Source organism: Clinocottus analis, unplaced genomic scaffold, assembly GCF_023055335.1.
Source record: "Clinocottus analis isolate CAN_PGR_092001 unplaced genomic scaffold, fCliAna1.0.p SCAF_7, whole genome shotgun sequence".
NCBI classification, from domain to species: domain Eukaryota; kingdom Metazoa; phylum Chordata; class Actinopteri; order Perciformes; family Cottidae; genus Clinocottus; species Clinocottus analis.
Genome location: NW_027176229.1, coordinates 22,421,609 through 22,447,089, shown reverse-complemented (window position 1 = coordinate 22,447,089; position 25,481 = coordinate 22,421,609). Strand labels below are relative to the sequence as shown.

Sequence of the window (25,481 nt, the reverse complement as noted above, 5' to 3'; positions counted from 1 at the left end):
ATAGATAGATAGATGGATGGATGGATGGATGGATGGATGGATGGATAGTTGTCAATGTAGCAACAATGAATGAAAATAACAGGGAAGATGTACACAAGAATAAAAATACAAGATTAGAAGATATGCAGCACAGTGAGTATTGATTTAGACTGTTACATTTAAACAATAAAGAATGTGCACAAATGCAAAGTGTGTGTAGTATACTACTACACACACTTTGCATACTTTGCATTTCTATATATATACTATATATGTGTATATATATATTATATATAGTATAGTATGTAGTGTGTGAAGTGTATATAAAAAATACGAAGAAAAACATACATGTATATATAAATCACTTAATTTAAATACAATACTGTATTTATACAGTATTCACGTTATATCTCTCTCTAAAAGACCAAATATAACTAATACAAAATAAACTACATAAAAACTGTCTGTTGTCTCAACGAAATGATGCATTTGTGGTAAATTTCCTGAACGTTTTGTTTCATGATGTTGCCCTTTTAAAGACTTCCTGATACAAACAGAGTGTTGTCCAGTCAAAGTGAGATGTTTTCCCAGCGATGTTGCGCCTCCTTGTTCTGGGGAACGTCTCGCGCCGCATCACCGCCATCCGGCCGGTGGGACAGCCTCGCTTCCCCGCTGAGCCCTCCCTCTCTCTCTCTCTCTCTCTCTCTCTCTCTCTCTCTCTCTCTCTCTCTCTCTCTCTCTCTCTCTCGCGCACCGGCGGAACCGGAGAGCTCCGATAAAAGCGCAGAGGAGCCGGCGCAGAGCAGCGACATCACATCCCGCTGCGGACACGTCGAGGAGAAGACAGAAGATCCGGGAGACTTTTTAATTAGGTAAGAGCTTACTTTTATGTTTTATTCTTCTTTTTTTTTACCACGGAGGATCCAGAGGGCTCGTGCATCGGGCTGTTCTTCTGCTGAAAGCCATCGTGAGGCTGAGATGATGATGTTTGCACGGTCATGAAGGAATATTTAACACTCAATGAAAGGATCAAGATATTTTAAACAGTATTTTTGAAGTGGATGAGCCTGGATCCAGACAAACATGTTCTTAGTGGCTGGATTAGACTATTATTCTATGATAATGTATTAAATATTACAGTTGAATTGCACACAGTTCACCTTATTTCATGCTAATGTAAATAATATCTCATGAGGAGTGTTAAACACCAATTCTCCCTGTGAATAGCAAACCTGTAACTCAATACAACTGATCCAACATGAGTTTCTAAACAGATATTTATTGGGATTTATTGGCATTTATGTGGTTAATGGGCCTGAGTGTGGAGGGGAAACCAGGATTTTTGGATTACCTTGTGCTCGCTCGCTCATTTGGCAACGCTTTTCTCCCTCTGACATCAGCAACTCTCCCTCTCTCTCTCTCTCTCTCTCTCTCTCTCTCTCTCTCTCTCTCTCTCTCTCTCCATCCACCTGTTTGAACCCGCCGGGTGCATTACCTCACCGCGTCACACACTCACTCATCCCTCCCTCGGAAAAGCACCAAAAAAAGAAACTGCTGTGCGGCGCAAAATGTCATAAATGTTACAGGGACGCGGTGATTTTGGACTCGGTGTGTGTCTGTTATCGAGGAACACATTGCAATCCTGTGATTCATCTCAGTCTACATGTGTGTGTGCGTTTGTATGTGTGTGTGTGCTACTACTCTGCAGAGGATCAGTGACGTGCAGGCTCTTATCAGGTTAATGACTTGGATCCCAATGCCAGGAATCCGTCATCCCTACTACTCATGCTCGTTATGTCGAGAGAAAGTAGAGAGTAGAGAGTTTGTGTTTCCATTATCGGCCCTTTTTTGTGCCTCGGGCTGGTGTTTGCGTGACTCACGGGGATCAGAAGTCGTACGGCTGTAAAGCGCACGGCTCAGGACGATATCACACCGTGAGAACCATCGGCGTCTGGATGACATCGAAACCAACGCTGAGCTGCAACTCAGCCACGTTTCCCTCAAACTATTATCCCTGGTGAACTGCATCTTTCATCCAACGGGAATATAATCCCATCAATGCCTCCGTCTGTGCGGCCCTGGAAGCCGGGGTGACTCAGGGCGACTCACCGTCTTTCTGCTGACCTCTGACTTCATCTCGCTCTTCTTTCTTTTGCAGCCTTCTCTCCCTCTCTCCATCCTTTCATATCCTGTCAACACCTGCTCTCTCTACCTGCCTCTTCTTGGCTTCTCGGCTCCGTGTTCTCGGTCCACTGAGGAGTTCAAGGCCTCACCCTGTGAGGGAGGCGGTCAGGGCAACAATGTGTCTCTCTGTGTTTGTTGTTGCAGCTGGTTAACCCGAAGCTCGGCTGAAAAAATCCCCACACGGAGTGAAGAATGTACAACTCCTGCTAAGCAGCTTACAGGCCAGACATTGCATGCCATAAGTCATCAAACCCGATGCTTTTGTGCCGACTTGAACGACGGTTTACAGCGTTCCCGGCAGGTCGAGAGAGTTGTGGAGGTTTCAGATCTGCAGAAGAAATGTTGTGAGCTCTCAAGGAATCATTGTGAGGAAAGGAAGCGAAGCGCCAGAGGAAATAAGGCCGTAAAAAAAGAGCTAGGAGACTCACTGCGAGGGTGTTTCCTCCCTCCCGCTCCAAGAGCTCCATGAAGTGTCACTTTGTCTTTTTGACATTTTGCGTACAGAAGAGAGACCAGAACGACCCCGGGGCCTTTTTTTAAAAGTGTGCAGTCAGTGAACCTGAACGTGAACTTCACAGGCAGACGCAAACTATGCTCGCCAGCACGCCGTCCAACCGTTCTCACCTTCTTCTTCTTCTTTTTTTTTTGGTCGTTACCGGAAGACGAGAATGTGTCACGTCCGAACTTCACACGGCTTCGTCGTGACACATCCTCGCTAACGGCTTCTTAGAATACACTGAGAGGAAACGAATGGCTTCTTCGGCGTGAAAAACCTAAACTTTTCAACCTTGAACATTAAAAAAAACCCAGTCAGCGTGTGTGTGTGTGTGTGTGTGTGTGTGTGTGTTTTATAGTATACTGCGTGCATTTGCTCGATTTTGAAGTGGTGCGTCTCGTGACTCACAGTCTGGCTGCTGCTCTCTTACAAAGACATTTTTAAATTTCTTCCATTCATATTTGACCTTCTTCAGCGGCTTCTCCTCGGGCTGCGTACATGTTTCAACAACTGACAAAAGCTTTAACCCCATCAGTGCCAGCGGGGGACATTTATTGGACATTTATTGGCTCATTAATCCATGCAGTCATCAAGCTGAGTGACGCCGTTTGACTTGATTAAAACCAGATTTCTTTTGTTAAATGTTTAACTTCCTGGTTGTGAGGCCGTTGTAAGAGTTAGAAATAGACAAAGTGCTCTAACGAGAGCTTTCATTAACACACAGCTCAACACGTGCAATACATCTAAAGGTAAAGCGCGTGATGGATTATACAGAAACTGCAACTAACACACAAAAAAATGATTTCAAAAGCTGATGACCTCTAAGAAGTTAGTTCCACTTCAAATTAAAAAGGAGGCCACAGTTTAATCAGGCGTTGTCGTGTGCTTTTTGTTTAGTTTTTCATGTCTGCACACCATCATAAAACTCTGGCTAATTGCATTGTGGGATTGTAAGAGGAGCAATGTGTCGATGGCGCCCAAACAGGGCCTCAGATACCGCAGACGTGAAAAAAAAAAAAAAACAGAAAAAAGGGCGGAGTACAACATGTCCATATCTGACGAGTGGCATGTCGATGTGTGCTTTCGTGCGTGCGTGTTGTTGATATGTTTGCACGTTTCCGAACTGCAAGACCCCCTCGCCCCTAGCTTTAGCAGGAAACATGTGTTTTTTAGCTGACAGGGCCGGAGAGAGGAGGGGGGGGGGGGGCAGCAGCTGCACAAAGGAAACAAAACTAGTGTGTTGTTGTCGCCCTGCCAGTGAGGCTCGTTCAGGGGTTTTTAAAAGTGCGGGGGGACAACTGGGTGGGTTTATCTGTGTGAGGCGAGGGCGGCTTTCAAGGGACCTCTCAATGGTGAGTGTGTGTGTGTGTTTGTGTGTGTGTGAGAGTGTGTGTTTTTCACAAGTCAAATCCTGAGCGAGATCTTTTTGCTCCGTTGAACAATGAGGAGTACATCTTTGTGCGTATGGAGTTGTCGATTAGCTCCACGTTCCTGAACCCTTAGTGGGCGTGTGTGTGTCTGTCTGTGTGTGTCTGTGTGTGTGTGGTTGCCAGCGTGGCTGATTTACTGATAGATCTCAACACAGCCCCTGTTCTCTATTAGCAGAGTCGACCACAGGCGGTGAGTCAGTGCAGAACCAGCTGACGTCGAGCGTGTGTGCACATGGTTATCTTTGCATGCCAGCGTCTGTAGAAGAAGTCTCTCATGAAGTCTCTTTTTGTTGCATATGTTGTATATCGAGGTCGTCTCTGCCTTTCAGCTCTCATTGTGTGCAACTTTCTTTTTCCTCCGTCCCATTTTCCTCTCTCCTCCTTTTCCTCCTCCTTCTTCTTTGGTGACTCACGTTTACTCACACTTGACTTGTGCGCTCATCTCTTTTCGCCTTTTAAGCTCAATATGACCTTAAAAATAGAGAAGAGGAACAGGTTATCAAACGTCCTTATCCAGAAGTATAAAAACGAGAACTATAAGTTTCATTACCTTCTCTCGCTCGGGGCTTTCCCTTCTGTTTCCTTCCTTCTTCCCTTTTTTCTTCTTTAATTTAAAGTCCTGACTCACCCACAGCTGCTGTTTTGCTCTGTTAGAGAAGGAATGCCGTCAGCACGGTGCAGAAACGCTCTGCTGCCTTGTTTAAAGTCTAATTTCTAGCGTGAACTGCTGTCTGATTACTCCCCATGGGGAAGTAATAGATTAAATGTCGTAATAAAAGTTGTCCTATCAGGCTGGACGGGCCCCTTAAGTGCTGTTTTGGTCAAGAAGCCAACACAACGGCAAGAGCCTCTGAAGGACCCCCAGTGTCTTTCCCACCCTTTCCTCTCCAGTGACCTCCTCAGGCGTAGATGTGGAGGAAGGAAAGTGACCCATGTCCATAGTTTTCCTGCAATTGTTGGCTCAGCATTACAACAGAGGATACACACACATATATAACAATAAAATCCAGACGACGAGGTCACACAGGAGCACACACACACACATCCTCTCTACACATCGGCGCTTGCATCTCGCTTGGCTTGTCGAATCTTCCCGTCAGTTGTGTCTGACTTTGTGTTTGTTTTCTACCTCCAGCAAAGTGAAGACGCTTGAGGAAGCCATGGCCAGACCGCTGTTCTTGCTCCTGTCTGCTCTCTGCTGCTGCCTAGCGGACAATGTGAGTACTACACCCTCATCGTGCCAGCCACATGTACAACAAGGGCTTTGCCTTAATGCAGCGCAATGTGTGTGGTTTATAACCCACATGAGCGTCACGTCTGTATTGATATAGATTTTTTGTTGTTGTGCATTTGTGGTAAAGTTACCTGCTGGACAACAACATTTTAAATGCAACAGCTACTTCAAGACATTTCCAACCAAACATATATATAAACTTGATTTTTTAAACTCACTCGTGTCCAGCAGATATTTATTTTTTCATCGGCTGCCTTGGTCGGAAAAAAACAAAATGCCATGAAACCCATTGTCCCGCCGCTCCGTTTAACTGTGGGCCCTTCTTCTTCTTCTTCTTCTTCTTCTTCTTCTTCTTCTTCTTCTCCTCCTCCTCCTCCGTCGCAGGTGGAGCTGCTCCGCACTAAGAGAGGGACTCGTTTTTACCGAGGTGAGCCCGACAGGCAGCCAGCCAGACGGACGCTTTTGATTATTCATGTCGCGAAGTCTTCACCCTCCTTTGACACCTTCCGTGAGCCCCCATCACACTTCTGTTTGTCTTTTTCTATTAACACCACCACCACCACATTCATCATATTCCTACAATTCACGTGTTTGTGCACCTTTTTTGTGTTTTCCTTAACCACCGTTGTGTCTTCCTGCTCGGTCGGCTGTGTACTCACACCTTTGTGTCTTCTCAGTACATTGTGTGGATGGCGAGACGTCGGCGGTGCGTGGTTATGGGGACACTTGGCTGCGATGGAGGGGACCGCGCGTGGAGTATTGCCGTTGTGCGTTGAGAGGACGAGAGCGTTGTCACATCGTGCCCGTCGTCAGTGAGTGTCACTTTTTTGTGTCTTTCTAACCCACTTGTTCTCAAACTTCTTCTGTCTTCACTTTGGAGGAAGCAAAATGTTCCACCCTCCCAACAACACGGGAACAAAATGCTCCAACTTGTTGAGACTCCTCCATTTGGCTTTTTTAATTAATGGATTAAAGAAAGTTTAAATCCCTTTCAAGTGAACCAGATTGCTCTATCTGACAAAAACTAACAACATGTGCAATCACTTTGTTAAAACAATGCAAATAAAGTTATACATGTGCAAAAAAAAAATCATATTTGGCAAAAAAAGATGACTAAGGAAGCGGTTGGATCCCTGTTTTCTCCCCATAGTTTCATGTTGAAGTGTCCTTGAGCAAGGCACTGAAGTCCCAGAGCTTCACAGCAGCACAAAGCTCCTAAATTACTAAGGATGATGGGTAAAATACAGAGAATAATTCCCCCGCTGTGGGATTAATAAAGGATTCATCTGCATCTCCCCCCACGCCCCACCTGTAATACCTCCGCGCCCCACTAGAGGGTCGCGCCCCACAGTTTGAGAACCACTGCTTTAATCCAACTTCTTGTGTCGGCAAGGAGCAGAACGAAATCTTTCGTCAGACTCATTGTCTGACCTTACTGACCTCTAACTGGCTGTTACAACTTCGGATGATTGTTTATTATCTCTCGGTTGGTCCCTGGTTGTATTCCAGTGCGTCCAAACGAAGAGCCTCGTTGAGGTTTTCCTTGTGTTTTCCAGTGGGCGTAGTTTAGTCTGAGATCGTTTGAAATACTCTCGCCAGACGAGCCACTTTCACCCCCCACTGACGAAATTTCCTCGCCCTTTCGGACAAATTGCAACCACATTTTCTTCAGCTTGGCAAAAAGCTGCACCATCTGTGAGCTCGTGCCGCTCATGGCGCTGTTATTCCGCAGGAAATTCTCAGGAAATAGCTGAAATAATAAATAAATAAGGAAGTTCTGCTCTAGAAAGAATCCCCCTCGGCGAGACGCGCCGGAGACGGTCGAGAGAGTCGAACCTGCACATGCAACTCGCGTGACGATATAATTAGTGCTGCTCTCTGAAGGACTGGATGACGTCTGCCTGACTAACTCTCTGCTCCGTCTGCCTCTTTTCCAGACTGCTACGTGTCTCAGTGCTACAACGGGGGAACCTGCAAGGAGGCCGTGTACACGTCGGACTACATTTGCCAGTGTCCCCCCGGCTTCAGTGGGGCTCAGTGTGAGATCAGTAAGTGCTCGACGAACTCCTCAATCCACCACTCAACGGTCAAGGTTATTCGATCACACGTGTCTTCGTGGAAGAAGGCAGTGTCTTGTTTGTCCGGCTGGATCTTTCTCTGTGTGTTCAATTTGCCCGTCTTGCTTGTAGTGTACCCGGCCGTGTGCGGTGACAGAACACCGATCAAACAAAAAACTCGTCGATGACTTTCTGATAAGGTCACCGTCTGCCCGTGTGACTCACTCGTGGGTTTCGTGGTTTGGAGAGCAAAATAAATCGGAAACCGCGGAGAGAGAGAGAGAGAGAGAGACATTCTGGGATATATGAATGTTTATGTTTCTGCTTGAGTGACTGTTTGAGGCTTTCGGAGGGCGCCCCACCCCTCTCAATGGGGATGATTATGAAGAAGAAAAAAGAAACCACACACGGTCACAGCCAAGTGATTTCAGCCAAAAGAGTAATGAGTTACGATCGGCCAGACTCAATAACTCAGATGGCATCGTCACGGCTCATGTTCGGTCACTAAGTGGGACGAAAATACCACACGAGCGCCATTAGGACGCACGTTTATGGTTTTATAGAAGAAATAACAATGTTTTCATAAGCTGTCCTAAACGTTTCCAGTATCCAATAAACATGCTTTACGGGGTCAGAACTTGTCTCAGCCTCACATATAAATGAGTGACATTAAATCCAGTTTTACTCTGTCCGAGACCGAGGTGTTTAATACCAGAACAAAGCGTTATGAAAACAGCTTTCACACAGGTGAACCGATTATAATCACTAGTACTTTCATCATGTTTGTCTGGTTGTCTTTGTTTGTTGTAATTTACACTACCGTTCAAAAGTTTGGGGTTTCACTTAGAAATGTCCTTATTTTTTAAAGAAAAGCACAGTTTTTTTTAATGAAGATAACAGAAATACACTTTATACATTGTTAATGTGGTAAAAGACTATTCTAGGTGGAAACATCTGGTTTTTAATGAAATATCTACATTGGTGTAGAGAGACCCATTTCCAGCAGCTATCACTCCAGTGTTCTGATGGTACATTGTGTTTGAGGATCGCCTTAGAAGACTAATGGATGAGTAGAAAACCCTTGAAAACCCTTGAAAACTCTTGTGCAGTGATGTCACACAGCTGCTGGTGAGAGAAGCTTTAAAACTGGCCTTTCTTTGAGCTAGTTGAGTACCATTATACTCTCAAAATGGCCAGAAAGAGAACTTTCAAAGGTCCAGAAAAAGTCTGTTCTTGTTCTTCGAAGTGAAGAATATTCCAAGACAGAAACTAAAAATGTGTCGGTAGTGTGTGTGTCAAGATAGATGCCTTGTTTTCTATTGCAAAATAAGGGTACTCCACTTTACGGGTACGAATAAAGTAACCGAACCGACCCTCTTTTCCCCAACAGACGCCAACGAGCGGTGCTTCGTGGGTCAGGGCGAAGGCTACCGCGGCACGTGGAGCAGCAGCCGCTCCAGAGCCGAGTGCATCAACTGGAACTCCACGTCTCTGAGGGGGAAGAGGTTCACCGCCAGGAAAGCGGACGCCAGCAGCCTCGGACTGGGCAACCACAACTTCTGCAGGTATTACACTTGGGACCACTTGGGACCTGTTTTTCGTGCCCGAGAAAAAAAGGAAACTGGACAAGTCTTTCTTGTGACCCATGCGATTTTTGATCCTCAAAAGCATACTGGTCAGATTTCTTTAACCATGGAGGAATGATGCTTTTGGTATCCATTGGGTTCAAGTCATGTGGTCAGTTTGAAAGGCATAAACTAATATGCCGACAGAAGCAGAGTTTACTGGGTCATAGAGGCAGAAGGACAGCGACAAGTCGGAGACTGGAACGGGTCGTCCGAGTGGATGGACGATCCGAGTTTCGGGCATACCGTTTCACTTCTTTTCATTCGTGCTCGTTGTCTTTCTTCACTATCTTCCCTTCAGGAACCCGGACAACGACGTCACTCCTTGGTGTTACATCTATAAGAACAATCAGGTCGTCTGGGAGCTGTGTTCCACGCCCAAATGTCCAGCAGGTACAGCTTTACCGAAACAAATAGCTCAAATAGTACCAATCAAACACATGGATTGCTTTTTTCTTTTTTAACACTTTGGCGTTTCTCTGCGTTAGACAAGAACCAAGAATGCGTGAGGGGCTCCGGTCAGTCGTACCGAGGGACAAAGTCCACCACGAAGAGCGGCTCCCGCTGCCTCCCCTGGGACTCCCCCGCCGTCAAGCACAAGCTCAACACCGCTTGGACGTCCGACTCGTTGAAGCAGGGCCTGGGCAGCCACAGCTTCTGCAGGTACACCACCGCCCCCGCCGGCCGGCACAGGTCCCCCCCTTTGCATCGGGGTAACGTTTTTCATCGCTTTTCTTCTTCCTCTTATCGAATAGGAACCCGGACGGTGACGAAGGTCCGTGGTGTCACACCTACAAGAGCATGCAGCTGACCTGGGAGCTGTGCGACATACCTAAATGCTGTGAGTTCCTTCACCCGGATGCGTCTGGTTCCTTCAGTTTTCGTCACTAAATCAATGCGGCGTCAGAATAACCAGCGAATAATTTGTCTTTTTTTTTAGCGAGACGTCCATCTGTCTTCAGCACTGTCGGCCCACGAGCGCCGACCACCAACAACAATCACGGAGGTAAGACTTGTTTTTCCCGCATTTAATGATAAATCTTTGAATTTCTTCTGATGTGTTCGGTGTGCGGTAATCTCTCCCAACGGGTGTTTAACCTTTTGGAAACCTCCCACTCCCAGTTTTAAGTCCCAGCATGCCCCATTTAGAAAATCTTTTGGCTTAAAATAGGTAATTTTTCCATTTTTGAACCGAACCACACAGTTTTTTGACTGAAACTCCTTCCTAACAGGACAAGACTTTGTTTTATTGAGATTTTTGTTGCAGATTCTGATTCTTTAGGTCCTAATCTTTCCAAAAAGGTCCCAAAAGGTGGCATTTTATAGGAAATCTGGCTCATATCATGCTGGATGTTCATAGTTACCATCAAAATATCTTTTAAAAGTGATTTTTTTGCAGATAACATTTTTTTCCCAAGACTTTGCTGAACAAATACATACAATAAACACAAGTATTGGAACTAATTTGGGGTTCAGATGAAGACTCACACAGGGGGAAAGGACAAAATTGGTCCCACAGTTTTCAACGTGTTAACCATCATCCTGCAAATCTTTATTTTTTCCTTCTTCCCCGGTCCGTAGCGACATGTGGCCAGCGCTTGGACAACACCCTGAACCGGCCGGCGTTCCGCATGTTCGGGGGCCGGCTGAGCGACATCACGGAGCAGCCGTGGCAGGCGGCCATCAACGTTTACCAGCCCCGTCACCGAAAACACTTCCACCGATGCGGAGGAGTCCTCATCGACTCCTGTTGGGTGCTGTCTGCCGCACACTGCTTCGAGGACAAGTAGGAATGACACACACCCAAAAACATGCGATTCAACATGTTTGCCATGAGACAAACAGATGTATTCATTGTCTTTTTCTTTTTCAGCGATAAAGCAGATAAATTGGAGGTGATTTTGGGGAGGACTTTCCGGAAGCAGAATTCCAGCAGCGAGCAGATTTTCAAGGTCGAGCGGTACTGGAATCACGAGAAATTCGACAACGAAACGCTCGACAACGACATCGGTGAGTGGATGTTTTTCGAGGGACTGAAACGGCATTTTTGAAATAGAGTTTTTTTGTCACGCTATGATGGCGATAAATGACCGAGACGCTGTAGCTACAGTGACGATATGGAAGCTCAGGTTCCCTCCCTCGCTTTCCCCCCAATGCGTCACCCTGACTTTTCCCTGTGGTCGCTTCCCACTCGCAGCGCTCTTGAAGCTGAAGACGGACATCGGCATCTGTGCCGTGAACTCTCCGGAGGTTCTCCCGGCGTGTCTGCCTGAACGCGGGCTGGTGCTGCCCGACTGGACCGAGTGCGAGATCTCCGGCTACGGAAAAGACTTCGAATGTAAGCAAACATCCGGCGCTCTCTAAATTTAGCATGTGGGTGCTATCTTGCTTTCTTGACTGACCAGCAGAGGGCAGTGTGAAGCCCATTCCCGCCACACACACAACAACAAAAATTAAGACCAAAAAAAAAAGAAAAATTTGGACCATAAAATTTAAAAAAAAAATGAAGGATAAAAAAAATAATGATTAGGACCCCCCCCCCCCCTCCTCCCGCCAAAAAAAAATTAGGGACCAAAAAAAAAAAATTTTTAATTTTTTTTTTTTCTTTCTTTTTGTTGACGAAAAGAAAAAAACATCTAAGCAATATGTTATGTCATCACTTTGGTTTTAGAATACCTTCATTTAAATGTAAATATGTATTGTTCATTCAACAAAACAAGTACAAAATAGTCCAATCTTGTTTCAATTCACGTATTCTTTTGATACAGGTTTTGTTTTTTTTCGTTACCTTTCTTCAAATCAATGGGAAAAAATTTTTTTTTTTTATTTTTGGTCCTAAATTTTTATTTTTTTGTCCAATTTTTTATTTATTTTTGGTCCTAATTTTCTTTTTCTGGGCCTAATTTTTTTTTTTTTTGGTCCTAATTTTTTTTGTTGTGTGGCTGAAATGGGCTTCCATAGGTAACTGTTAAAATGACAGAAGAAAAACATATATTTTTTAGATCAAAAGTACAAGAACTGGGAATCAAACCGCTGATCTCCTGCTTGTAAGAGAGACACGCTAACCATTGATCCACAGTCACAAGCAATGTATATACTGATATTAGTGGAGATATTGCTCAATTGGTGAGGTTTTGACGATCATCAACGAGTTCTTTTTCCCAGGACTTTTTGGTCTTTATGTTTCTTTTGATTGTTGAAAGACCTCAAAATAGGGTATGTCATCCAAAAACCCTTCACCAATGACTTAAACATGAAGAAATATTGTTGCTAATAATGCGTTATCATGCCTGCAGCATGATTAGCGTGTCGGCGATGGGAGGCGCTAACTTGAACGCTGTCTCCGCAGTTGCTGCAGAGTTCTCCGAGCGCGTGAAGAGAGGCTACGTCCGCCTGTGGCCCAAAGAGCGCTGCGTCCCGGAGGTGCTGTCCCAGCGGCTGATCACCTCCAACATGCTGTGCGCGGGCGACACCCGAGGCCTGGACGACGCCTGCAAGGTGAGAAAGACTCCATTTTGTTGTTTTTTTAGCTTCACCTCCTCGTTTAATCGATGCTAATTTACTCTGGCGCTCGCCCACAGGGAGACTCCGGCGGCCCGCTGGTCTGTCGGACCGACGACAAGATGACTCTGATGGGCGTCATCAGCTGGGGCGACGGGTGCGGGCAGAAGGACAAGCCCGGCGTCTACACCCGCGTCACCCATTACGTCGACTGGATCAACAGCAAAATCAAGGCGAACCCCGTCTAGAAGGAGGAGGAGGAGGGAGAGAGCCCGCGAAGACGACGTCGACGGACGAGCGCGCCCGCGAACTCAGTGAAACGCAGACATGTCCATCATCGTGAAGATATACACGAGAGAGGGATGTTGATTCTGTTGTTTACCTGTTGACTCTAAATCCAAACTGATGGAGGTTTTTAAACCACTCCAACTGAGGCGCAAAGGATCTCAACCGTGAGGTTTTCCTTCTCTGGTTCTTATGTGTTGAATGTGACAAAATACACGCGGCCATCTTGGTCGCGATAACACCTTTTTGTGTCTTTTTAACGAATATGTTCGGGCAGTGGACCCTCACAGCCTTGACAGTTAAAAAAATAAGGAATATTTATGTATTCCTCGGCTCTTTCTGGCTGGCTTTGTGTCGGTTTATGCAAATAAATCACACGCGATAGACTTCAGGTCAGTACTTCTAATCCGAAAAAGCACACAAGCAATTACTTTGTACATCACAGCGGGTCGCGTAGGGTTGTTTCGTGCAAAGAGTGCGTCTTCTAGATGTGAGGTTTACGTCGCCTCGATCATATAAATGTTCTGCTCTTGCTCTCGTTGGGGCTTTTGGGGTTTCAGACCCAGACACGGAGCGTTATCTGCTGGTTCAGATTGAGCTGGTCTGCTGCAGATTGAGCTCCTTCAGCTCCCCGCTGGCTTATCGGTGGGATTACGTTTGGACGGGTGGAAGCTCTGAGACACTCACACGTTCCTTTATTCTGCCATGTTGTTCTTTTAAATGAGATTCCCAGAGCACTTCTACCAGCCAGACACCTGGGTTGAGCCCAGCATGTATATAACATGTACATTGTCTGAATATTATACTTTTTATATTGCGAAATGACTTGGGGCTGTTCTTTTCCGTTCTACATTAAAAACTGCTTTTTGACTGCGAAACGAATCTCCTGAGCAAACTCACTTTGTTCTAGGTTTTGGATTTTTAGATGTTTTTTTTTTAAGTTAAGTTAATATTTATGTGTATTTTATTTTCTAACGTAGAAACTACTTTTGTAGTGTGTACTTTGGTAATTTATTGTCTGTCATTATAACCACATCGGGCTACATACTCCTTTTGTCAATAAATAATATTTGGAATACATCTTTTTATCTTCTGTGCTTTTTAAAATGTGGAACTATATCACATTTTGATCAATTACTGTTAAAACGTGGGGAGCTAGCAGCAGCAGCTAGCGGGGAGCTAGCAGCAGCTAGCGGGGAGCTAGCAGCAGCGCTAGCTGGCTACAGCGGGTAGTAGCAGCAGCGCTAGCTGGCTACAGCGGGTAGTAGCAGCAGCGCTAGCTGGCTACAGCGGGGAGATCCAGCGAAGGTATAGGAGCGGCTTGTAACCCGACTTTTACGGTAATATAAACTGGAACCCGAGTACAAGTGGCTGTGTATATTTATGCGTTAGCACGTAACAAACAAAATCAGAAAACAACATTTTATTATTATGATTCCCTACTTTGTTCTCACTAACACCTCTCCCTCTCTTTATTCACTCAATAGATCATCGACCACGAGTTGTAGAGGAGGAGCCATCAAATGTGACATATTAAACCTTTAAAGATGAAAATAATGATAATATATTTTAAATATATATATTAAATAAATAATAAATAAGTTATTATAAATAATAACTTGTGTCAGTGTTGTCTGTCTTCCTACTTAAAAAGATGCACAACACCAGATTGAGCGTGTTGGCGCCTGATGTAGCGACTCATAGCTAACAGCGCTAACAGTGCAAAACCATGGGGAACGTGCTGAGAGCGCTAACAGTGTCATATGGAAGCCCATTCCCGATACACACACAAAAAACAATTAGGACAAAAAAAAAGATTAAGAAAAATTAGGCCCCCCCCCCCCATAAAAAATAGGGCCCCAAAAAAAAAAAAAATGACAAAAAAAAAAATTAGGATAAAAAAAATAAAAAATTACGACCCCCCCAAAAAAAATTATGACCCCAAAACAAAAAAATTAGGATTCAAAAAAAAAAAAAAAAATTAGGATAAAAAAAAATAAATAATAATTTGTGACAAAAAAAGGGTCAATAATTTTTTTTTTTTTTTTCCGAGTTTTTTTTTCTTTTCGTTGACTTCAAAAAAGGTATAGAAAACCGGAGTGGGTGACAACGCTTTATCAGCTGTAACTGCCATGTGAGAGCAGAGCCGTGCAGAGCGGCACCAACATGCACCAAAAGCAGCGTTACGTCATCACAGCGCAGATTAGATCAGATAAGAACGGAGAGGAGGAGAGTGACTTCCTTCTTTGTTCATGTAAACATTACTGCACTCTATCTTTACATAGCAAACAGCTGTTTGCTGCTATATAAATGCTCTAAATGCTGTATATTGCTCTTCTTATTACTTAGCCTAGCTTGATTGATAGCATGTGTGTGTGTCAAAAGTTAATAGTTAATTCCCCCTTCTGATTTAAAATGGACTACAAATGAGACGTTGTTTGCCAGTCGCAGGAAATGATGTGAAACTCGGTTATATGGCCACAAACAGCTTGTGTGAGCGGCGCAGCGGCTGCAGCTCATTTAAATTCAGACCTTGTGGCGGCAGGTGAGTCCGTCACAGGTAGGAAATGCAAACGAGATCAGTTAGAAGGAAAAAGGTTCGTCCTAAACGCCTGCAGCCGAAAACAAAAAGACATTTCCTCAGGACTCTGACGATCTGAGAGACCGGACCCCGAACCATGACAATGGTAAAGTACCGTTTTGTTTCTGTCACACTTTACAGTTTATGTACGGAGGCCACAAGGAAGTGAGCAGGTGTTGTTGATGCCGTAGTTTCTGTAACTGTGACAAGCTCCAGAAGTAGTAATTGCTTTTATTTCAACGTCTCTCTTGGCGGGAGTTCTGATCAGAGGAAAAGATCTACACTAGTACTGCTAATACGACTAATACTACTAATACTACTAATACTACAGGCATCAGCGTTGTGCTTTACTGTCGACTGAAGGTCAACAAAGTCTGTTCCCTTTTCTTTTGTGTGTGTCCTTTGCTGAATCTGCCCCGTACATGAATTGTGTGTCCACATTTTTCCATTGAATTGTCGCTTCTCTGCACCCTCGGAGTTAACGTTTATTTGTTGTTTCGTATCTGATTCAGGAGTTTGTTTTGTTTATTTGACTTTTTAACGTCGCTGGTGATCTTTTTGAGTAGTTTTTATCGTTGTGTCTCGTGCAAATGTTCCCACACGCCCCAGGGGAAAAACCTTTCAAATGTATTTTTCTTACAGTCTGCATATGTCTGGATAGGGTTGGGCAATATATTTATATTATATCCACTGGTATGAGACGAAATATCGTCTCATTTTGGATATCTTTTGTCTTTCCCTGGTTTTCTGAACTTACCAGATGGTTCTAGCTGTTCTCGCTAACCCATCCAGCTATTACATCCACATTACTGAGCGTTTATGAAAACTCCTTGTGTGTTAAGGACATCTCTGCGTCTGACGCTGTGTGATGTGTATCTATAGAAGGTTTTCTCAGCTCGGGCTTCATGAAAGCGCGAGCTCTCAACTCTCTTCCTGCAGCGTCAACAGATAAAATGTTCTGCGGTTTCATACGCATGTTCTCAAAAACATCCAGTCTGCGACAGTGTGAACAAAATCTATCCGCTTTGAGTATTTATCCATCTGTGGAACTCTTTGTGGTGTATAGTATTTTATTATCTCTCTCTTTCCAAATGTAACACATGTTTTATGTCATTAATATCTGATTTACCTGCTTGTGATGACACATACACTACCTCTGTCTGAATAGTGACTCATTTGAATGACGGCCGGTGCATCAGGTCTCATTTCATGGTTGCGTGATGCTTGTAACCATTTTTTTTCCCCGCCTGACAGATCAGTTTATCTGAGACAAGCTGCAGCAGAACACTGTCGCTGTAACTTGACCCGGCTTTGAAAAAGCAGATATTTCTTAGTGAATTTCTGCCCCAGAGAAGAAAAGGTTGTAAATATCAGAAGAGTATAGAGTCGTTCTCTTCGGATCGTCGTCATCAGCTGTGACGTTTCCCTCGCTGTCGTCCTCTCACAACTTACCTTACAGCAACACTTCCTCTCCGGCTGCCCGGCACTGAGGGAAAAACAGAGATACCATCTCGCCACTTCCCGATTCTGCATGCCGTGTGCACAAAACTCTGCTGAGTAAAAATGAGCTGTAACTGCAACCCAAAAAAAGTCAGAGATACGGTGCAGGAGGACACGCTTCACCAAGATTACACAAGTTACAGCGAGAAGACTGAACCTCCAGCTCGTTTCACACGCAGCAGAAGTACAGAAACAAACATGGCACCCGACACGCTACAAAGCAAAGAGAAGCAAAAGGGTGATAAATAAAATTTGGGTCTGCAGCGGCATCCTTGTATTAAACTCCCAGAATGCAACGTGTTCCGAGTGTCAAGATAAATGTTGTATGTCTGATCTAAAGTGTGCAACAATGACTCAATGACCTCTAAAGGGTTAAATAAAGTCAGCATCACAATGGGCTTTATTAGCAGTATTTGCATATACAATGCTCTCAATCTACTTCCATAAAAACAGACATAACAGGTGAGAATAAGGCAACAAAGCTGGACTAATAAAGGTATATTAATGATCCATAACCTGTAAATATACGTCATCATTAATGCATTTATTGTTATTTTATTGTTGAATTAAACGTATTAATCATAATCTTTACTTGAGAATTGAGGGTGGAATAGACCCATCATCATAACTAAACACCTTTATCGTCACTTGTATGATTTATAAAATATTATTTTGTATTATCAATTAGAAACTAATGGAAGAAGTCCTTCTATGTTATTTCAATGTCAAGAAAATACCAAACCAGACTGCACTGCGTGCATATAAAATAATATATTTAACCATCTAATATGTATTCCAGCTCTTTCCACCCACCCTGGGACTAAACTCACTTATATGTCACCTAGTAGGTGTTTTTACCTGGTGCACTAAATAAAGCTCTATTGTCCGTCCCTAAAACAGCAGCTGGGACTCCTGCCTGATGATGATGATAGATAAGTTTAATAAAGTAAATGATTACCAGGCGGTTGGGTTTATTTCAGTCTGCTTTAAATCTCTGCCGATACTCACCTGAGGTTTCTGTGTTCCTCAGAGCTTCTTTGGAAAGCGGAAGAACCTGTAAGTACCGCGAAAGCTCGTTGGTGTTGCTGGGAAATGTTTTATGCATGAAAAGCTTCTCACAGCTCTTTCCCATCAGACACAGTGGACCTCCAGCTCCACCCAGGAGGACAGGTGAGACTCAACCCCACCTGTGCCACGGCGTCGGTGTGGCTTCCTGTTTTATTTTGTAGTTTGTCCTCCGTGTCGCCGCACTTCCTGCCTCCCGCACTTCCTGCCTCCCGTACTTCTCGTTTCTGTAACGCATCAGCTGATTGTCTGCACCTGTGCTGCCCTCATTGTTTCCACCTGTGCCTCGTTAGCTTCCCCTCGTATTTAAACTGTTCGACCCTGGTCGAGTTGTACTGTGTAACACTGAGTGGTCACGCCCCCGGTCGATGGCCTGATTTTTGGGTTTTAAATCCTTTCCTAGTTTTTGTTGGAATTAAATGTCCATACGATTGTCGGCGTTTGGGTTCTTACGCACGACAGTACAACTCATAAACCCAGTTTGTCTCCTGTCCCCTTGTATTTAAACAGTTTGTCTCCTGTCCCCTTGTATTTAAACAGTTTGTCTCCTGTCCCCTTGTATTTAAACAGTTCGTCTCCTATCCCCTTGTATTTAAACAGTTCGTCTCCTATCCCCTTGTATTTAAAGTTTGTTTCCTGTCCCCTTGTATTTAAACAGTTTGTCTCCTGTCCCCTTGTATTTAAAGTTTGTTTCCTGTCCCCTTGTATTTAAAGTTTGTCCCCTGTCCCCTTGTATTTAAACAGTTTGTCTCCTGTCCCCTTGTATTTAAAGTTTGTTTCCTGTCCCCTTGTATTTAAACAGTTTGTCTCCTGTCCCCTTGTATTTAAACAGTTTGTCTCCTGTCCCCTTGTATTTAAACAGTTCGTCTCCTATCCCCTTGTATTTAAACAGTTTGTCTCCTGTCCCCTTGTAGTTAAACAGTTTGTCTCCTGTCCCCTTGGTCGAGTTGTACTGTCACTTGAAAGGAGGAAGTAAGAACCCAAACGCCGACAATCGTATGAAGGATATTTAGTTCCAACAAAAACTAGGATAAGAGTCTATAAACAAATAGCAGGAACTCGCCCGGCGACATGACCACACAGTACAACTCCACCAGGGGACCGGAGACGAACAGTTTAAATACGAGGGGAAGGTGACGAGACACAGGTGGAAACAATGAGGGCAGCACAGGTGCAGACAATCAGGAGACACCTTGAGGCCCACAGGGGGCAGGAAGTGCAGAGACACAGAGGACAAACTACAAAATAAAACAGGAAGCCACACCAACACCGTGACAACCTATGAATGAACGTTCCCATTCCTCTCGTCTTTGTGTCCTCGCTGGGTTACATATTATCTTCTACTATCGATGTATTCCTCTTCCCCACCACAGATGGGAACGTAGGGTTTGAATGGCCACAGGAGGAATTTGTAAGTAGAAACACAAGTTATTGAACTCTTAAAGGTGCTAAATGAGACATTTGTCAACATCTTTATCGTATTTTTTACTCCATTGCTGCCACATTTCCCTCTTTTATTTAAAAAGCAGTTCAATTTATATTTTCCAAACGGCAGGATGATGAAGACGAGGACGAGGGTGACATGTATGAAGTGCCTCCATGTGAGCGCCACGCTGTGGAGGTGCCACAGAGAGAAGAGGAGAACGTCTATCTGGGTAACCAGCAACTGCACCGCGTCATTACCGACAGCTCCTGTTACGCAACAGACTCCTCGGACACGCCTTTCACCTAAAATGGCGTCCCTCCGTCCTGCTTTTTATTTTGCAGGGACGTCGTCCAATCCCGTGCCTTCTCAGAGGCAGACCGCTCTCCCGCCGAGGCCGACCAAACCCTCGGTAACAACAGCTCATTGTCCCGATGGTTCGAGACGATTAAACTCAGTTTAACGGAGTTGTGTTTCTTTTAATTTAAACAGCCGGTCGCCCAGAAACCCCAACAACGTGCTGAAGGTGTGTTCCCTGATCCCAAGACCATGAAAGGTGAGCGGTGATTCTTCTCTACCTTCATGTGTCCCGTCAACTGCACAACCCGCCTCCTCATCTCGACCCGCCTCTCTGACCCAAATCCTTCAGCACCGGAGATCGACCGGACTGAGAAACCCGGGAGAAAGACGGCGATGCCCCCCCCACCGGTGCCAGAGGTCGCGTCCAAGACCGAGGAAGGTGAAGCCATCACTTCCACTAAACACACACAAACAGGCTTTCACATAGAAGTAACTCTGTAAAATGGTGACTGACAGGAACATCAATGCATTAACACGTATTTGGTTTTTATTATTAGCCACGGGCCACTTTGCATTCGCGAGAAAAACACAAGAATTAGTTCAATGTTTCCGGCAGCAACTGAAGTTTAGGTGGAATGAATAGAAAGAAGAAGAAGGAGGAGAGCGACACCTGCTGTTGTGCCAGTGAGCTGCAGCTCGGCGGACACGACGTCAAACCGATCGGCCAGAAAAATGTTGCCGAGAATGAGTTAAAAGACAAAGGACTTTGACACGTTTGTCGGCAGAAGAGTATCTCCACACTCTCAGGTTGACCACTGAAACGTAATGCACCAAATCTAAGTAAACACTAAACCGGCTGTCCAGCCAGTTATCATAATATCATACGTGTTTGGTCCTGTTGTTTTAATCTCCAGTATTATCTTCTTTGCGTTGCGTTAAACGCCTCACCCGTCACCGACTGAATGCGTCCTTTGTCGGCCATGTTGGTTTGTAACCCGTTTCACTTTCTTTTTCAAATACTGTCGACCACGCCGGCAGTCTTTTTCCCCTCTTTCTTTCTGTGTTTCAGACGTGTATCTGGATCCAAATGAAGACCAGGTGAGATCAGACACACATCAGCAATACCCAAAGCACACAACACGGGTCAGGAGACGACAAAGAGCCTCGCTGTGAAGGCGTAATTACGACGGGTCGTAAGGGTCATGCACGCAGGAATACGATTGGATGTTTCCAGCCGCACAGCTGCGAACGAGCCAATCGCTCGGTGTCTGACGCGTGTGCTATTTTGCGTTTCAGGAGGACGGTGATGACGTGTACGTGGAGCCCTCCAATGTCGACGGTGTGTTTACGTCTCACTAACTCTGCTGCACTTTAAAGTTTGCTCGCTCCGCAATGGTGACGACCTTTCTTTGGTTCTTCCCGCTCCCCAGCTTTCTCCCAGCCGATCAGGATGCCGCCGGCTCCCAGCACGGTGCCTTCCCCCGTGCCCATGTGAGTTCCCCCTCTCAATCTGCAGCCGGCTGGCAACCCGTCGCCAAAAACCAGAGCGTGCCGATGTGCACCAGTGATGCAATCTAGTCTGTTTTGGTTCATGAGCTTTTTTGCAGCAAAATGCAAGTGTGCAAGTGGCTTTAGTGGCGTTGAACAGTCCATTCCCTTGCACTAAACATGTTTTGAAACTGAAAACTCTCTTCCTTTTCCCGCTAGCTGCAGGATGAGGCCGCCGGTTCCCAGAGCTCAGTCTGTGAGTGCGTCTCATTCATCTCTGTGTGATATTGTTTCCTCATGCAAAGCTCTGAGTTCTCATTCAAAGTGAGACCGCCGCGATAACGGCCTGAATTCAAAATGGAGGTTTTTTTTCCTTCTCACCGTTCGCTGTACGTAAAGGAAATGAAAACGCAGACGTGGTACGGTGTGTTTTCATGCCCCTCTTTTTCCCCCTTTCAGAATTCCCTCTTGCCTTCGTTGAACGAGTTAAAAACGGGTAAAGATCACTAGTCAAACACACACACGTACCCAAAAATACATTATTTGGAGCATAACGGTGCACATCTCGTCTCTGTAGCGTCTTCATTCGAGCAGAGACGTGCCACGATTCCCGCCATATTTCCCGTTACATTTCCCGCCACGTTTCCGCCTACATTTCCCGCCAAACTCGCCCCACCGACTCCCGGCGCGAAGCCCCCCCTGCCGGGTAACCTGAAGGAAGCTAAACACAGGTGTGTTAGACGGAGGAAACATCTCTCAAAAAGTGTTCAAAACCGCCACAATTTTACAATCATTTTCCACAAATACATCCGCGTTTAATTCAGTGTGTAATTAGCTTTTTGTGTGTGTGTGTGTGTGTTTGTTTTGTGTCTTGATTTCCAGCCTTCTCAATGCTCCTGTGGCAGAAGCTAAGATTGCTGGTAAACTCACATTTCTTGTATTCGTAACAACCAGAGGGATTCATTTGGTCTCTGCTTTGCATTCTTCATTCAAAGTAAATCCAAAACATTGCTCTCCATCTTTCTCCAAGCCTCCTCTTCTGGTGGTGTGAAGGCGACCAAACAATGCGGGATCGAGGTACGCCGTCAATCTGCAACCCCCCCAAAAAACAAGAAGTACTTGGGACTGTTTGTTGATGTGTGTGTGTCCTCCTGCAGGGCAAAGAGTGGTTTGCTGGGGACTGCAGCAGGAAGACGGCCGAGGATCTGTTGCTGAGGCTCAACAAGGTGAGCCAGAAAACGTCCTGTTTTATTACCAGGAAATATGAATCGGCCAATCGGGTCCTTTTAAATCAACCAAGCAACAGCCAATGGGGACATTTGCTGAGTGTTTGTGTGCGAGTGGTTCGCTGGCACTCAAATGAAAGGCAAACTTTCTTACTTTGTTTAATAAATCATGTTTTTACTTTCCGCTCAATCCCTAATCCGCCCATCCACTCCCCTGTAATCTCTCTTTTTATGCCCTCATCACAGATAATCAAAACATTTAACCTTTTGGAATTGTGTGCGAAAATCCTCCCGTGACAATTTTAAGTCCCAGCATGCCCCATTCAGACAATCTTTTGGCATAAAATACGCCATTTATTTCATTTTTTAACCAAACGACACAGTTTTTTGACTGAAACTCCTTCCTAACAGACCAATACGTTGTTTTATTGAGATTTTTGTTTTTAGATTCTGATTCTTCAGCTTCCAAATCTTTCCAAAAAGGTGTCTTATTGACCGCTTGAGGCATTTTTGGGGAATCCTCGAGGCATTTTTGGGGAATCCTAACCCATATCATGCTGGACGTTCATAGTTACGATCAAAATATATTTTTAAAAGTGATTTTTTTTTTTACAGATATACATTTTTTTCCCGAGACTTTGGTGAACAAATACAACCAATAAACAAGTATTGGAATCAATTTAGGGTTCCCACGACGACTCAAACACAGGGCAAAAGGAGGTCTGGAGACTAAATTGGTTCCACAGTTTTCCACGGGTTGATCTCCATTTTGTTTTTGCAGGACGGGGCCTTCCTCATCCGACACAGCTCAGTGCAGGGCGGCCGCCAGCCGTACACCCTCGCCGTGCTGTACCAGCAGAAGGTGTACAACATACCCATCCGCTCCCTCGGAGAGACCCGAGGTTACGCCCTCGGGAAAGAGGGCAAGAAGAACGAAGAGGTGGGCGACCGGGCGGGGGAGGAGCCAACGAGAGGGACAGGACGAGAGCGGTTTGCTTTTTTTTTGTTCTGATTAACTCACTTTACCTTTTTTTTTGTCTTCTCTCTTGCAGGTTTTCGGCAACCTGGACGAGATGATTTCCCACCACAAGAAAAACCAGTTGCTTCTGATCGACAGCAAGAGCCAGGCCAAGCACACCACGTACCTGACGTACCCCGCACGCCTTTAAAGCACTGAGATGTGTTTATCTGAGCTTCACGAGGATAATGGCACAGTTTAAAAGTTGGATGCGGATCTATACCAACATCAGCTAACGGGTCGTGTTCTTTATAAAAACGCAAACTTCTAATCCCCCGAAACAGAGATTGAACACGGGACGAGGGGCTTGAAGTTAAATCTCCTCGTCGTTTTATCGCAAAACTATTCTCCGGTGAAAAAGGAAAAGAAGGAAAAAGTTGCTGTGTTTTTTTGGTTGTGGTCACGTCTGGTAAAGCGTCGAGATAAACCATGATTTAAATCTTTGTCACAAGTACAGGTTTGGTGTGTACTTTTTGCACGGTAGTTTAGTTTAGTTTGACTTGTGCACTGCAAAATCAAAATGCATATTCATTTTACTTCAGTTTCCTGACATTTAGAGTTGATCTGTGGTGTTTGTTTGGGCGTTCTGAGGTGTGTGTTTTGTTTGAAGTCCTTTTGAGTAAACTCCAGCCTTCTACTCGGGATCCTCGTCAGTGTGGAGAGGACTGGATTGTGTGTGAGTGTGTGTGTGTGTGTGTGTGTGAGTGTGTGTGTACACGCAGCCATCATGTCCAGTGACCAGATGCTGCTGGTGAACACCTGCTTCCTGTCAGAGTGAAACCACCTTCTCTGTGACCGAACCATAAATCCTGTGTCACAAAACTACATTAAACACATCAGTTAAATGTTAAATGTAACGCTTTAGTAATGTTATTTTAGAAAATTTGGAAGACATTTTATAGATATATATGCATATGCCGCTGGTGTAAATGAGTGCTTAATAACTTCCTTGTTCAAGTTAAGTGTTTTTAATTTCTCCACTGAGACTCCAACTCCAGTTCCAGTCATGGGTTTAATTTCAAGGGTTGTTTTTTTTGGCGGGGGGGCTTTATTGGGTATATTGCAAAGGAAAAAGGATGACAGGAAATGAAGGGAGAGGACCGATGGCATGCAGCAGAGATCCCTGGATGGACATTTCAATTACACGGCGAGCATCTGAAAGCCACAAGCGCGCCCCAAGCCTGAGATTGTTTTATTACTATTCATACAACATGTTGTGGAGACCTATTGCGACAGGATTACAGGTGAATACCAGCAGCTAACGGATCGCCTGCTGTTCTAATAACATCAACATATTTGAATCTACCGGGAGTTTTTCTTTCTTTACGCGTTCCTCCCTGTCATTGAACTCCATTTTTCCATGCAAAACCTTTATCAATTGAGGTTTTTGTGTTGTGTGAGTCAGATCCTATGAAACAGTAGCCTCTTTTTTATTTATTTATGTGTTTCATAAGCTGTCTGCGTGTCCACATCCCGTGTGTCAGACACTGACTCACATCAGGAGCGTCAAAGGCCTTCGTTGATTTGAAAAGGAATTTTTTTTTCAGACAAACCGCAAACACTGTTCCATTTTCCCCGACATATGCAAAGAATATGTGCACAAAGTCTCAGTGCAAGTTAGTCTGAATTAATACCAAATAAAGTACAATGCATGACAACAACAAAAGTGAATACTGCGAGTGAATATGAATGCACAACCTGCTGCTCATCAGACATGATGATGATGACAAAATACCTTTCTTGTACATATATACTACTGTATGTATAGTGTTTTCATATGTTATATTTGTTCTCTTTCTTATTATAGTGTGTTTTTATTTCCAAAACTGACTCAGAGAGCCCTGCACAAACAAAATGCCAAGGTGTCTGTTGGTCTATAGGCCCAAATGGCTAAATAAAAACCTTAAACCTTCAGTCAGCAACATGCAGTATTAAAAAAGAAGAAAAAAAAACATTTAATATGTGATTTTCAAGAAAATCACGGGCAAAGGTGTGACGCTTTACTTGTCACGAGCCCTGATTTCGAAGTTGATGGGGGGTTAAAGGGGCGTGGCTTCGGCGGAGGGATACATCCGACGCGCGTGCATTG

The 25,481-nt window shown here is 44.6% G+C and overlaps 2 protein-coding genes across 3 annotated transcripts; both read left to right on the top strand.

Annotated features, from left to right (window-relative positions):
• The first annotated feature begins 773 nt into the window (after positions 1–773).
• plat (plasminogen activator, tissue) lies at positions 774–13,871 on the top strand. 2 transcript variants are annotated; one of them, XM_068605142.1, is made up of 15 exons: positions 774–851; positions 5,225–5,306; positions 5,708–5,750; positions 6,001–6,135; positions 7,261–7,371; positions 8,771–8,945; positions 9,307–9,398; positions 9,494–9,668; positions 9,761–9,846; positions 9,946–10,011; positions 10,587–10,791; positions 10,879–11,015; positions 11,203–11,343; positions 12,355–12,503; positions 12,587–13,871. In XM_068605142.1, the coding sequence occupies exons 2-15, from the start codon at positions 5,250–5,252 to the stop codon at positions 12,752–12,754; spliced, it is 1,740 nt and encodes a 579-aa protein (XP_068461243.1). In that variant the 5' UTR covers positions 774–851; positions 5,225–5,249; the 3' UTR covers positions 12,755–13,871. The 2 variants fall into 2 exon arrangements, with proteins under 2 accessions (XP_068461243.1, XP_068461242.1); XM_068605141.1 differs by having other exon boundaries at positions 5,708–5,831.
• Positions 13,872–19,222: 5,351 nt separating this feature from the next.
• si:dkeyp-117b11.1 (B-cell linker protein) lies at positions 19,223–23,543 on the top strand. Its single transcript, XM_068605046.1, has 16 exons — positions 19,223–19,348; positions 19,493–19,592; positions 19,705–19,772; positions 19,853–19,916; positions 20,010–20,099; positions 20,688–20,758; positions 20,957–20,999; positions 21,091–21,151; positions 21,368–21,404; positions 21,608–21,644; positions 21,726–21,879; positions 22,031–22,068; positions 22,179–22,225; positions 22,306–22,374; positions 23,156–23,314; positions 23,427–23,543. Exons 1-16 carry the CDS (start codon positions 19,223–19,225, stop codon positions 23,541–23,543), a joined length of 1,281 nt encoding a protein of 426 aa, XP_068461147.1.
• The last annotated feature ends 1,938 nt before the right edge of the window (positions 23,544–25,481 follow it).